The sequence below is a fragment of the Odontesthes bonariensis genome, chromosome 3 (genome assembly GCF_027942865.1).
Source record: "Odontesthes bonariensis isolate fOdoBon6 chromosome 3, fOdoBon6.hap1, whole genome shotgun sequence".
NCBI lineage: Eukaryota > Metazoa > Chordata > Actinopteri > Atheriniformes > Atherinopsidae > Odontesthes > Odontesthes bonariensis.
In genome coordinates, this window is record NC_134508.1 from 20382378 (window position 1) to 20398001 (window position 15624).

General features: G+C 39.8%; 1 protein-coding gene across 12 annotated transcripts in view; it reads right to left on the reverse strand.

Moving 5' to 3' along the window:
• Window positions 1-1774: 1774 nt before the first annotated feature.
• The window catches only part of scn8ab (sodium channel, voltage gated, type VIII, alpha subunit b), a 48513-nt gene continuing 34663 nt past the window's right edge, over window positions 1775-15624 (reverse strand). For 9 of the 12 annotated variants that reach the window (XM_075460881.1, XM_075460880.1, XM_075460879.1 and 6 more), the window contains 7 exons: window positions 13242-13364; window positions 10957-11241; window positions 10816-10869; window positions 10584-10721; window positions 10116-10220; window positions 9734-10004; window positions 1775-7323 (listed from right to left, as the gene is read on the reverse strand). In XM_075460881.1, coding sequence (XP_075316996.1) covers window positions 6158-7323; window positions 9734-10004; window positions 10116-10220; window positions 10584-10721; window positions 10816-10869; window positions 10957-11241; window positions 13242-13364 — 2142 coding nt within the window. In that variant the 3' untranslated portion in view covers window positions 1775-6157. The remainder of the gene's footprint in view (window positions 7324-9733; window positions 10005-10115; window positions 10221-10583; window positions 10722-10815; window positions 10870-10956; window positions 11242-13241; window positions 13365-15624) is intronic. The other 3 variants (XM_075460884.1, XM_075460883.1, XM_075460886.1) reach the window with 1 other exon arrangement.

Consider the following 15624-nt stretch of genomic DNA (forward strand, 5'->3'; position numbering starts at 1 on the left):
CGCAACTGAAGCGTTTCACAACAATGAGTTATTTCTTTTAGTTCCCACCAGAGGGTGGTAGACAGCTGTGAGAAGTAATTTCAAGGACTCCTCTCAAGTCTGGTTGGGACATCTCAGCAATAAACACAATATTTAACAGTTATCTGCAGACACCATCAGGCTGAAAAACAAAAACACAGAGGGGACAGAGTGCGATACGCCCTACGAGTGTACTGCTATCCTCTGTGACAATGTAGAGGGACATACCAAGGATGAAAGGGGCTCTGAAGACATGAACGTGTCACAATTTTTTCATTTTGGCAGAACTGCTACCTTACCAGTCATTGCTCTGTAAGGTAATATGTCATAGGTGGAAAGAGGTGGCCTTCTGAACTTTTAAACCCCTGCATGTTGGGCTAATGCCTCCCATGCATGAGCACAGATGGCCTGCTCCTCTATGGCACGCTAGAAGAGACTTGACACAGAAACTGAAAGAGTATTGCATGTGCTAAACGGACAAAGACAGCCGCCTCACCCAGATACTTGATCACAGCGATGATGGAGATTGCACTCCTACCTTAAAGAGATACAATCTTTGCTTTCCTGTACCTCCTACACACAAATACACATGGTCTCCCCTTTTCCTTCACAAACCTGCTCCCACCTTGTACCACTGGACAGATCTTACTTGTGTCCCACTTAATCCATGTCCTAACTCTGCAGCTAAACCCTGCAATTCAGATGGATGCAACCAGGACAGAAACCTAAAGACACAAAACAAAGTATGTGTATGGAGCAGTGTATGTCTATAAAAGAAAACAACACATTTGGATAAAGTCAGGGTGAAAACGAGCATTTTTAGCTTATCAAAAAAAAAAAAAAACTAAAATTTGCTTAATTTCAACTAACAGACCAAAATGATCAAAAACAATCTCAGGTGAAATATCATGTAATAATAAATATTTTGAAATCATGCCATACATTGCTTAGAAAACACAGTGTGAAGATATTGTTAAATTAACCACACAAAAAAAGTGGTGCAATTCAAATAGTGGAAGCGTTGCTTGTAGGGAGCTGAAGGGTAAATCTGTAGCAGTGTTCTTGCTTTGGATTGTGTGAGCCTCTGTTCATTGTTCTCATTACTTCTCTTCTTCCTGAAGTAGCTCACTCTCCCTCTGTGAGCTGTGGGTAAGGAGGTGCTTTACAGTGCACTGTACAGTCTGAGCCTGTTGGGAACATGCTGCTGACTCAGCCCAGGCCACTGCATTCATCTATCTGCACTGCAGTGCTGTCTGTGCTCCCCCCCCCCTCCCCGCCCCTCGCAGTCCTCCCTGATTCAGTGCACCACACATACAGGAGGGGTGGTGAAACACTCATGCACACACACCTGCAGTCTTAGTACTGTTGCACCATGACACACCCAAAAAAAGTAATTTTTACCCAGGTGTTGGTAAATTGTGAACAACAGCAATTTAATTGGGGTATTTCTGTAATTCAGTTGCGCTGCTGTTTGCAAACCTAAACACAATGTAGGTTTGTCTAGCAGCTCGGTCTCTGCACATGCCTGTGTTGTGCAGCTTTAAAACATTCCTTGTCATGCTTGTTACTTACCCAAATTTTACAAAGAACAAAATGACCTTATTCATAGGGATGTCTCAATTAAAAGTGTATCCATTTAAGACCTCACATTTATCAAACAGCAACTAAACCATATGTTCTCAGATAGTGTGGGACATATTCTATATGAACCTCAAGCCATTCATTCTTTAACCAAAAATGACACCAGCCAGAGGGATAACTGGAAGGCTGCTTTATTGTTTGGAAATAGATTCGTGCTCAAATGAAGACATTCTTTCACTGTTTGTCATTTAATTGTCCCATGTGATTGTGCAACACATGTCCTCTTTCTGACTGTATTAGTGGCAAGAGATAATGACAGTCAAAAAATTTTTTTTTCTTTTTTTTCAGTTAACCTATTTTCAAAGAAAAGAAATTTATCTCAGTCATGCTACAAAAGAATGGCCTCATATACCGACTGGTAACCAACATTTGGAAATGAACAAAAGTGTAAAACAGAAGGCAAGCTGTTCTCTTACTAGCACACGAGCCAGTAAACAGAACACACAGACAGAGCACTTACTACATGACTCTACATGATGTTAGTCCAGACAGTCTAATCTAGGTGGTGAGTTTTCAGTTTGAGTTCATTTTAAACTCAAAGTATAATTTCTATCGTGCTCCATTTTGATTCACTCCATGGGTGCTGAGATCCTCATTGCTGATTTTATTGATCGACTAAATAGAAAGCTAAAAAGGCACGTGCCGTTAAGAGATATTGCACCATAAAACAAACACACAGACAGTTAAGACAACTAACCTTTAAATCATTAGATATATCATATTGAAAGTGACAGCAAAATTAAAAGATCAACTCCAAACTGCAGCAGTGTGTTAGGGGGAGATGTGGAAGATTTGAGCTGCAGCAAGCAAAAGTTTGTCACACAAAGTGAGCTGTGGCTCATACCAGGGGCACACTAGTTAACCAGCAGTTGCTTGCAAAAGGCTCTGAGTGTGTGTCTGTCAGTATCTGTATGTCTTTGTGTTTACAACATAGGAAACTAGGGGGACGACATCTTCACACAGGTACAAAAGGGTATGCTGGTAGTGCAATCCTCTCACCAAGGCAGGCTCCACAATTCTCAGCAAGCAGCCAGTACAACACCATGCATTGTACGCCGGTGCCCAGTATGCAGAAGTGCTGGGCAGGCCAGAGTTTTGGTTATTCTCTGAACATACCACACAAAGAAAGAAGCATGATCAGTCACACTCTGTGGTTCTGGTTTCATCTCAATGCAAGAAGTGGACAGGAGAGTTGAGTTACAGACATTTTTATAATGTATATATACTATATATATATATATGTATGGAAGAATATATATATATAATATATATATGTAATATAACTCTGTATATGCACGTATTGATTTATACAGTTTTAAATACAATTTCTGCTCTTTAATATAGACTCTTTTTGCTTACTTCCTTCTTTTTTGTGAAAAGTGACTAAAAAAAAATCTACTCCATCTAACAATGCGTCACAGCCTAACAAGTGTGACAAGGGGTGTCAGCTGGAAGCCATTCTATTTATGGTTATTAATATTTAGTGTTAGATTAATAGCTGTAGTTTTTTTAGGTAATCCTGTATTTACAAAAAAACTACACATGCTGTTAAAATAATATATTACATTATTTATAGTTTCTTAAAAAGTCCAGTCTTAGCTTTTGCAGTTTGTGCCCTATAGAACATAGCCTAAATGTATTTTTTTTTTATCAAATGAATGAATGGGTAGCTTTTTTTTTCTTTCTTTTTTTTTCTCCCTGTCAAACGATTCTTGTATCTGTGGATATCCTGCTGGAGAAAATGGACGGCAGTAGCTTTTATGCTTTTCATTCAGAGTTTTATTTGGTTCAAGTTAACACCCACACTGATTTTGGAGATCTCATGCAGCAAATGGACCATGGAAAGTTGAAAACGGATGATGGAGTTGTTCATAAACAGGAAAGTGACATCACTGCACAACAGGAAGTGCAAAAGCTCTGATGTGGTGCTTAGGCTCACAGTACCATAAGAATGCATCCAGTGCTCTGTTGGGTATTTGGTATTTGTTTTTGCAGGAGAGCAGTATGAGCAAAAATGGCAAATGAGAAGCTCAGAGCACTTATTATTAACTCCTGAAATTTGGGGCCTATCCACTGAGCATTACACTTCTGTGTGTGTGCTGCCTAAACCAACATATCCCAATTCACTTTCATGACATCTCCTCGCAGTGTTTCCTGCATCTGTGTTTGCTAACAGGGTGAACATTATTGGTTTGTTTACTGAAATTTATCGAGGCCAGACTTCAGCCCATAATGACAAAGCCAAAAATGAAATCCGCTATCAATATAAGTGTCGCCCATTACAAGCAAGCGCAATGTTGCTGTTTCATTGAGATGACTCTAGCCCTATAGTTCTAAGCATCATAAGCAGGAAGCACTAAACTGGCCCCTGACTGGGTGGCTGTCAGATAGGGACAGCCAGCCGAGATCATTGTCCACCAGCATGGCACAAAACAAAAGTGTAAAAGATGATTTCATAAATACTCCCATCACATTCACTTGCATTTTGTTGCAGAGCTCATAATAGTACATCTATAATATCTCCTGAGAAAAAGGGATGAATTTTCAAGCATTGCATACATTTCTAGGGTCTTTCTGTCTAATAACGACAGCAAAAAAAACCAAAACAGAATGGGCACCCAGTCCCACTCCATGGACAAAGGGCAACAAGGGATAACAAGGCAGATCTCTTTGGCTTCTCCACACAATGTTCTCATCACCCATTCATAAATTTGTGTTTCTCGTTTCAACAGGACACCACTAACACCCGGCGATTTTATTCCAGCACACGACCGCTTCCCTCTTGGCTTGATGTGGCTTATAAAACTGCGTGATATAAGACTCACCACTCACCAAAACATGGAAATTACATAAGGGAGGAAAAACAAAACGCACACACACAAAAAAAAAAGAAAACAACAAAAACACAGATTTACATTTACATGTAGGTAAATAGGTTACAGGAAATCAAATAAAGTAAAGAAAGAATTCCATCTCTTCTCAGCCCTTTCAGAAAGGTCTAACCACCCACAGAGAAACATCAAGAAATAGAAAGGAGTTTGCCAAACCTGTGAAATCCCCACATACCACTGACAATTGGACTCCCAAAATGCCTGCTCACACAAAAAAGGCAGATGGTATGGAATATCACATAGGTGCATACAAATTCTAAACATAAGCTTTTTCGCTTTAAACTGTTGCGCCCTTGAAAACATATTAGTCCAAATGAACAAACATCTCAGTCCAAAGTTACACGCTGATATCTTTTTCTTTACCTTGCACACAAATCTCCGGAGCAGCAAAGAACGTTTGCATTTCACTTACTGATCGACTGTGGCGGTATTATGAGCTTCATTCTTCTGTCTACAGAGGCATTATTTAAACATCTGAAATGTATGGAGTGATGAGCTAAAAATTTGATCTATTTCAAATGATCAACCTGCATATCACTTTTCTTTGTTGAACAAATTACCGTGAACTTTCAAATTTTGACCATGTCTTGATCGTACCATTGAGCCACCGTCGTGGTCTGAGTATTAGTGTCTTGTGGACTATGATAATTCATGCAAGATTTCTGATCAAAACATGCCATCATGCAAGTCATTTCTATGCATTGAACAAGCACAATTATTTATGTATTTGTTTGGAAAGTTTTCGGAGTAAATATAAGCCCTTGGCCCGAGTTGACCCCATAATAAACAGAGACCCTTTACCAATTTGGTGTGAAAGCCCATGTAAAAAAAAAGCATTTTGATGTGGGTATAACAAAGATAAAATGAGTACAGGAGTTGAGTGGCATGGGCAAACTGTTGAATATTGTTCTTTTTTATAAGTTTGCACTTTTGCTGCTCAAATAAACAATTTCTAGCTTGAAGAAAACAAAAAGTACTGTCAACACTCAGTTGTTTTTGTCTTTCTTTCACTCACCAGTCATCCTTCTAGTTCCTCAAAGAGTGACTGTGTCATTTCCTCTCCTATATAGTACTAAATGACACAGAAACTCTAAGTGGCTTCTTTACGAGGACAGTTCTTCAGCATCAAGCAGCATCCTTGCTTTTTCTTTCACAATACTGTCTTGCTTTTTCTTTCACAATACTGTCTTCCAAAGGAATCCATTACTTGCATCCAGGCGCTGGATTCCTGTTTTTCATTCCACCACTTGGTGTAAAGTTACTTGTCTTATCTGTAGACCAGTGGTAGGTAAGTCCCATATATTTCCTTGTCTGTTTTTATGTCCTTTTGTTAAGATCAGTAGTCTAGATACAACAATGCCACACAGTATGCTGATTATGTTTGGTTTGACTAAAGTTCACGAGTCCTCGAGTTGTCACAGATCGAGCTGCTTCCCTCTGCATCAGTATAGGAATGAAGTCTGTAAACAAAATTATTTGAATACTATTTTTTCTGACTTGCAAATGAAATAATCTGTACATCGGTGTGGGTGAGTTCCCTCTCGCTTTGCTTGAAGTTACATTACTATAATCTTTATTGTTATTATTGTGATTATTTATCCAGTGCCCTAACATTTAGATTCCCTGATGTCTTTTTGGTTTCTTCCTTTCTCTTTCCTCCCTCCCTTGCCCTCATTGTTGTCATCCTGTTTCTCCTTGTCAGGTTTGGTTACACTGTCATAAGAGGGCAGGGAGGCAGTTGAGGGAGTGCCCTCCTTCTTTTCTTGTTCCTGATTGTTACCACCATTCTCCACTTTGTTATTGGCTGGTTTGCGCTTACAGACAAAACCCCGCCGGGCCAGGTAGGAACGGTACGCCCTTTGAATGATTCTGGCAGACACGTCCTCCTGCTTGCGCCTCAGAGTGGTGGTGATTGGTTCATAAGAGACCTTGGAAGGATTGGCTGCCACGAAACGCTCCTCCATTTGTTGCCTCAGCATGTCCAACTCACCACTGTCACCCAGCACACGCTTGGTGAAGGCAAACAGAATGTCCAGACAGTGGATGCGGTCTCCACTCACCATAGGCATATCCATTGCGATCAGCTCAATAGTGTTTGGCTTGGGGACACGGAGTGGGTGTTCAAGTGCATCAGCAAAGTCTTCAAGCTTGGAATAGGTGATGAACTGGGAGGCATCTGGGTCAAACTTCTCCCAAATTTCATAAAAGGTCTCAAAGTCGTCCTCACTGAGTGGGTCGGCACTTTCCTCAGTGGCCACACTGAAGTTCTCCAGGATGATTGCAATATACATGTTGACCACAATTAGGAAAGAAATGATGATGTACATAACAAAGAAGAAGATGCCGACGGATGGGTTGCCACAGTTTCCAGTGGAAGGAGTGCCAGCGTTCTCCAAAAGGGGGTCACAGTCTGGAGGATAGTTTAGGATGGGCAGCAGGAGGCCGTCCCAGCCAGCTGATGTGGTGATCATAAACAGAATGATCATGCTGTTCCCAAAGGTCTCAAAATTGTACATGTCATCAATTCCAGCCCCGTGTTTCACATAGCCAAAGTTGGACATGCCAAAGATGGAGAAAATGAACATAACCAGGAAAAGCAGAAGGCCAATGTTGAACAAGGCAGGAAGTGACATCATGAGGGCAAACAGCAGAGTTCTGATTCCTTTAGCGCCCTTGATGAGACGTAGGATTCTGCCGATACGTGCTAGACGAATCACCCTGAATAGCGTTGGTGACACAAAGTATTTCTCAATCAGTTCAGCCAGAAACATTCCTGAAATCAAAAGGAAGAAAAGAGACAGCATATATTTGGTTAAGATAAAGGAAATATTACTAAAATATTGCCCACAGACAGCTTCATTCACACACAATTAAAACAAGCAATGCCAGCACAAATTACAAATCAAATTACAATTCAAAAGGAATAAAGTTAAAGATGACACAATTCCTAAATATTTCAAACAAGATAACATTATAATTCCTCTCTTTTACAGTTTTAAGATTACATAAAAAAGAAAAGGCAGAGGCATTGTCATTACCTAGTAACATTGCCCTTGGCAAGTATCAGAGCTTGTAAATACTTTTTGTATTAAACGAAGAGTCTTTCAGTTCTTGTTGGGAGAATGTTCATTCATTCCTCCTGCAAAATGCTTAGAATTTTATGAGATTCTTGGGTCATCTTGGTCTTTTAGTGGATTTTATGGTGTGTTTAGTATTCATATATCTGTCAAATGAGCCATTCTCTCTTCATCTTGGTGGTGATAACTGTATCCAGAAATTGTTGGTGTTTATTATAATCCTGTTGCCTTTATGAGTGACATGTTTCCCTGCTCTACTGACTGCAACACAAACCCAAATCATGATCGATCCACCTCCGTGCTTAACAGTTGGAGATGTACTAGTTTCATGAAACTGTACCTTTTTTTCTATCTCCAAACAGCTTTGCTCATCGTGTCCTTTTTGGTCCCCAACTGGAACCCTTTTGTTCCTGTGTACTGCCAGTTGCTGATAACATTATAAACTGATGAAACATCTTCCTAAAATTACTTTGATATCTTTTAACAGCCTCCACCAGCTCTGTGGGCATCGTGTACTTTCATTTTCGTAGTCCACGGTTGCCAATTGTTGGTACAACGCTTAAGAAGTCAAACTTTGAAACTTATATCTCCTGGCCTTTCCTCATTATGGTCTAAGACCTTGGAAAAAGTTATATGAGAGCTCAAATATCCAAGGGCACCCAAACAATAGCATAAAATTTAATCATAACTAGAAAGCTGCAAGCAGCAGTATGCGGGACCAAGATGTGCGCACGTTGGGGCATGCGCTGGACGTCGTAGTCGCGCAGCTCTGCCCACACGCACGATACCCTTTACATACGTACGAGGTCGTCAGGGCGGACGTGTGTTCCAAGTTTCGTTACTTTGCGATGATGATAAGGCTTTCAATTCACAAACGCCATCACACGATTTTCACCGCCGGGCCACGCCCACACCCTTTGAGGTTTGAAAAAGTTTCTCCATGATTTTTTTCCCCCATGTCTTAAGAGTAACCTGGTCAAGTTTGGAGCTGTTACCATTAAATCTGGAGAAGGAGTTTAATGAAATGCAAGGTGTGGAAAAAAAAAAGACGTTTCCAACCACCAGTAGGTGGCGCTAAAGGTGGATGTCACTATGATAATATGTACGCGTTCAGGCTGGGTCAAGCATTGAACGTATGAAGTTTGGGACAGATTGGATAATGTATGTGGGAGTTATAAGCGACTTAATTTTTTGTGGCGAGTGATGGCGAGTCATCGAACTTTGAGAAGTCGTCACGGCCACGCCCTTTAAGTTTTGAAAAAGTTGCCCCATGAATTTTTCCCCCCCATGTCTTAAGAGTAACCTGGCCAAGTTTGAAGTCTGTAGCATGAAATCTGTAAGACAAGTTCGATCATATGCAAGGCGTGGAATCGGTCAGAAATGGCACAAAAACTCACTTTCCATCCAAAATGGTCGCCTTCCTGTGGACGTGGGACCATAGCGGCATGAGACTTTTTTGTGCGTCTGGGCATGATGAATGTGTGTACCGAATTTCGTTGTCCCACACGAAACTAACCCCATTGCGGGGACCATTTTTAAGCATCGTAGGGGGCACTACAGAGTCAATGAGCGACTCCCAAAAATATAAACTTTAGATTTTTTCATGTCGTCGACTGGTAGGTGATGCTTGCAAAATTTCAAGAGTTTTCTAGTACCTTTTGCAAAGAATAAGACGGCGGAATAATAATAAACCTTACAGATACAATAGGGTCCTTGCAGTTTCACTGCCCGGTCCCTAATTAAATAGTCTTGCTTAGAATATGGAAAATGATGTTAACTTTACCCTATAAAAGATAAAATAATTTTCCATACATTTAACGATTCGTGATAGAAGAGATTGCATCTTTTACCATGAATAGAGCACCACAATAGAATTTCCATACACCAAATCTGTATCAGGAAAGCAGCAGCATATTTCAGACAAGTGCCTCAAAACCAGAATAAAATATATAGCGTCATATCAGTTCAAATATTTTCTGTTAATTTGTGCTCTTAACCATCTCTGTGTGCTGTGTCATTCAAGCCTGTTTACGTGGGAACTACCTGAACGAGGTCCAACCAAGCTGTCTCACACTTGTATGCACAGATACCGTTCTGAATACTTGCCCACAATTGAAAGGATGACCACAACCACGTCGAAGATGTTCCAGCCATTGGTGAAGTAATAGTGACGCAGCGCAAAGAGCTTCAGTAAAAACTCGCCAGTGAAGACCACAATGAAGACAAAGTTGACCCAGTAAAGCACAAGCTCTGTCTCGTCTGATTGGTCGTCTGTCTCCACCATCATAGTGACCATATTGAGGCAAATGAGAATCATAATGGAGATGTCGAAGACCTGCTGCGTCACAAAGTCAAACACCATGCCTTGGATTTTGTTCTGAGGAGAAAGAGACGGCATGGATTGGATTATGTTTGGAGTCATTTTCTCATCTTTAAGAAATTAAAAACTAGAAACTTCTTTAGTGGTGATGACAGCAATAGTATTTACCTGGGGCCTGGGTATTGGTTTTTGTGGTTTCTTTGACCCTAGTTTTTTCATGGCATTGTAGTATTTCTTTTGTTCTTCTGTCATGAAAATATCCTGACCTCCAAAGTAAAGGACAAAAAACAACATGGTTACAATCTTCCCAACTTTAGACCCTTTGTTCTCAGGCTAATCATAGTGTTCAACAAACCACTAGCATCTGTTATCATCAGATTCTAAGCTTGAAGAGAGAACATCATGTTTTAGGAAATATACTGTCTAGTTTTTTTTGTTTGTTTGTTGGTTTGGGTGATAATCGACCTCAAATGTACACAAAGTTAAGCTAATGTACTGCTGCCTGCAGGTTTAGCGAATACTGAGAGGTACTGAACTTCCCATCTTATCTATTGTCTGGTTCAAACTATTCCTTTAAAACATACACACACATAGTTGCTTTTCTGAATAGGTGAAAGTGAGGAAAATAAATCTTATCTTTTTCTTCTGTTGGTTGAAGTTATCGATGATGACACCAATGAATAGGTTTAATGTGAAGAAGGAGCCAAAGATGATGAATATGACAAAATAGATGTACATGTATAAGTTGTCCTCATAAAGGGGCTGATCTTCCACCTGTAAAGTGGCAACAACAAAAATATGTTAACGTCTGTAGTGAATGATTTACTGGAAGTTAGACTGTCAGACGTCAAATCTGCAAAAATCCTACCCTTCTAGAATCTATCGCTGCATACATAATGTCCATCCAGCCTTTGAATGTTGCCTGTGAGGTAAGCAGTCACAATGTGAGAGAATACACTTGACATTAGCAGAGCAAAAGAAATGTATATCTACAAAGAAGACTCCTTACCACTTGCAAGAGTGCCAGGTATCCAGCACCCACATTGTCAAAATTGATCTTGACATTTTTCCATCTGACTTCTGTGAAATTTTGCTGAATGAGTGCCAAGCACTGGGTTTTGTTGTTCACTTCATCTGGGAGAAAGTACTCCTCAGCCGTCTCATTGAAACAGTAATAATACTTCCCAGCAAACAAGTTGACACCCATGATGCTGAAGATGAGCCAGAAGATGAGACACACCAGCAGCACATTCATAATAGAGGGAATTGCACCCACCAAGGCGTTCACTACAACCTGAAGAGAGCAGTGAGGAAACAAAAGTGTGACTTTGTGATCACACACCAGCTGCACAAAGATGTTCACACACGAGAACATCAACACACACCAACATAGAAATGCACACTCCTTTCCCTCCATATCAGAGGCTCAACTTGTGTCATTTGATTCCTTTATACAGGTTGAAGCTCAACATGATAAACCACAAGGGAGTGTGACAATACTCAGCAGGACACAAATAACAGTAAATGTCCAACTGTGACTCAGATTCAGCTTTTTCTCTCCTATTGAGAAACTCTAAAAAGATGATTTTTATTGGTTTTTCAGCAAAATGTGTATTTAATCTGTATAAATGTGTATAAATTTTGGTAAACACCTTTGGCTTAAAAAAACAAACATACAAATGTCTGAAAATGGTAGCAGCAATGTATTTTTTCAATTCTTCAGGACATATGCCACTTTTTATACATTCTCACTTATAAATTTGCAGAGTAAGATTGGAGATTCTTTGAGGCTTTACCCCTTTCATCACATTCACGCAATGGTTGAGATTTTTTACGGGTCTGTGTGTTAAAGAAGTACATTTAACTGCACCCTCCAGTCTTCACTTGCAACTAATTACACATTTTGCATTGGAATGTATTGTCCCACAACATATTGTTACACTCCTATAAAATGTCCTCATCATAAAACTGGATGTCGAAACACTGCACAAAAGCTTATATGAAAGAATTTTTTTGTGTGAGTGAATTCTGATTTAATAATAAAAAAAAATATCCACTACAAATTAGAAAAAGGAAATGAGCATTTACTGGGCCTTTAATGGGAGGAGACTAAATGAATGTGCATTTCCACAAACAGAGGTGCTATGGAAACAGAAAGCCAAATAAACCAAAACCATGTAGACAAACATCAAATGTAGAAATTCTTTGTTGTTCTTGGCGTTCTACCTAATATCATAGTATAGAGACAATGCACCTATGCGATAAGTTAACATTACTGCAAAACTGTGTTAATAAAAATCATGGTGATGAGAATCACTGAGGAGTGATGAGCAAGGATGGCAGGGGAGGGGGTTATGCAACCAGAAGTTTGTTGATCTTCCAGTGTGACAACGCCAAAGCCAAACTGTGGTGAGATCAGATAACAGGACACTGGAGGCAGAGCAAAATTCAGAAGATGCTGAGCCTAGAGACGAACAAGATTTTTTTTTCCTTTTTTTTCTGCCCTACAACAACCAGAGGCTGATCCGACCCATCACACGTTTTAAGTGACACTCAGAAGTGAACTGTCTTATCATTGTGGGAAAATAAATTTCTCAGCTTTTTCAGGCAAAACTCAGTGCCGAATCCTCCAGGGGTCACCTAGTATCAGAAGGATTTTTGTGGAATTTCTACGCACACTGCTAAACTGTGTGCACACAGTTAAATTAATGTGAACAAAGCTTTTTAGTGACCATGTGCACAGATTTCCATATCTGTTCATTTGTCCCTCATGTGACAGCAGGGGCACTCTGCACCTCAGAAACACTCAAACAGATAGTGGTCGCCTTGCACAGATTGCATTTCAGTCAATAATAACCCTGTCCTGTGGTTCCCGTTGAAATACTTTGGTGTGACAGTTCATACCATCCTCTGGTTGTTTCTCAGCTGGCACTGAACAGAGCTGAGTTTTTATTGAAATGTGCTGCATCATTCAGGTAGAGAGAGTGGTTAGACTCTTGTTTTGGGTAATATTCTTCATGGATAAGTCATTCCTAGTAGCCTTAACATAACGCTAAATTTATCATATATGAAATGAAATATGATAAATCAAATCAGATGCATTTCGACCATCTGAGATGATCTGCGTCCATGCAAAAAAGCTTCTCACTGATTAAAGGGGCTACTAGAAAAATTCCCCCCCAGCCTTCAGAGAGATATTAAAGATTTTTTTTATTCTGCCATCTCTTGCATGCGTGAATGCTTTTATTTACTTGGCATGCAAAAAGACCAGCTGTCTGGTGTCTTAGGTCTTACCCTCATCCCTTCAAAACGTGACAGGGCCCTGAGGGGTCTCAAGGCTCTCAGTGTCCTGAGAGATTTAATCGGCCCTAGATCGGAGTAGCCCAAAGCATTAGCTATAAGGCTGACTATAGACACCTAGACAGATAGGGACAGAGGGAGAAGGAAAGACAGAAGCAAAGAAAGAAAGAGCCCACACAGTTAGAGGGGATATAGAGAGAAAGGCGGACCCTATGTCAGCTGTAAGGATGGCTGAATGATTACATTTAGATAAGTACAAAAAAGTTTTATGTGTAAGAATATTTCTATAACATAAAGGTTAAACAAGGTTATTACAGAATACAGAGGTCAATAAAGTGCACCCTGTTTTTAAAATGTGTTTGCCCTTGTTTGCGTTTGGTTTAGTTTGGCAAGCCAGTCTAGCGTGATAACCAGCTTAACAGCACGGTGAGCACACCTGGAAAGAAACTTGTGGTTGACACAGTGAGAGGAAGAGAAGAGAGTCAAACGAAGGGATAAATTAGAGGAGAGATGTGTTCACAAACACTAAATCAATGTGACACAATAATATACACACAGTACACAGTACGAAACAGTACAGCTTCCACACCAGAGGGCGTTTTACTTAAAGAGGGAGAGAAAACCCAGGGGGTTGAGGACAACTTTCAGGGTTAGAAGAGAGGATAACCTGTGAAAGTAGGAGCCCCACCACAGCACACAAACCTTACCCTGGACCCCCACACACCGACCTCTCAGTCCCTCTCGACAGCTGCACAATGTCTCTCTTAACTTAAAGAGAGACACAGTTATAGGCACCTGCTGTGAGAGAGAGTATAGGTCAGTATTAGGGTAGAGGATGAATAATAAACTAAGATTTTCATTGACCTGAGAGTTCATGTAGGAGAATCAGGAACACGTTAATTGAAGAATCTGTTTTTTCTATTAGAATTTATAACTATCTATATTGTAGGACGTAGACCTCGATAAATGAGGACAGTAACATATTGAGAGGCGATAATTTGAATCCATGACTGTTCTGTTCCAGTTCAACTTCTTTCATTTTCTACCTCAAACGTTTGATTTTATTCTTTTTTTTCTAGTGAAAAGAAAGTTGTTTTAATCTGACAGAGAAACCCCCAAAAACTAAAGCATGAAAACTAAAGCATTAAGTAACTAGAACAGCTAGAAGCTGAAGACTGTCACATACAGGTAAACCGTTTGTTTTGAGAATATTTTGGGGGGGTCAGAACAACAACGTTTAATTATTATTATTGACAACTTCACTGTGAACTATGGGCAACTCCTTCAAGAAAGTCTGCAGATGTGTGGATTCTCATCAAAGAATGAGGGTGCCATAGAGTTAAACCACTCATGCAATGAAGGATTTGCTGATAAGACAGCCCTGAAAAGCAGGGCTTTTTTTTTTTTAAAGCAGCCTAACTTGGAGGATTTTGGGCCAGCAGTAGTTAACTGTATATCATGATCCTGTACAAGGCTTTTATGGGAGGTTTCAGTGGGCTTAGAGTGGCTATCAGGGCGTCTTTTTGTTTGACTGAAATTGACTTGTCTGATAGTGTACCTCTCACTATTGTGAAAGTATAAAAGGATAGAACTGCAGTTATAAAAAAATATTTAGCCACCAATTATAAAGGGCATTAGATTGGCAAGAAAAGCAATGAACGGACAAACAAACAGACACAAATACAGACAGAGAGGCTCATTCTTCTGAGAAGAGAATGAATACATTTTAGAAAATGTCCAAAGAAGTGATTCAAATGATTTTTTAAATAATTTTTAAACTAAACAGGTAGTTTGTCAAGAAAAATCAGACATGTGTAAAGGTCATTCACAAAGCTTTATAGTAGAGAGGACTTGATTTGTTATCGACTATCCCTCATTCAGCAATTCAGTGGTAGAATACAATAGTTTTTCTCAGAACAGGTGATCTCTAAAGCCACAACATATTTTCCATAAACTTCTTCTTCACTGCATGACAACACCACAACAGTTAAGAACACTGTTAAACAACACGTGAGCCACAAAAGTATCACTTCCTCAATTCTCCCTTTTCAAATAAAGGTACAGGGGAAAAAATCAAGTCAGAAAAACATCATGCACAAATGACAGAAAACAACATATCTTATGTGAGCTACAGTAATTCTCAAGTGGGGAAAAAAACTGCAGGAACTTGGAAATATACTAGGATTTAAAGATATTAACTTTGTCTGCGATGCTGTAGTGTATCTAAGCCATGGCACTGATATGGAGCAGTGTGAGGAAGCATTCCTTGTATGTATTTACCATTCATGTCACGTAAAATCTAAATTCCTATGGCTGCTGGCGTTTCTACAAAATGCCGACTGAAAATAGGAAATGTTTCTTAGGCCATGACCCGATG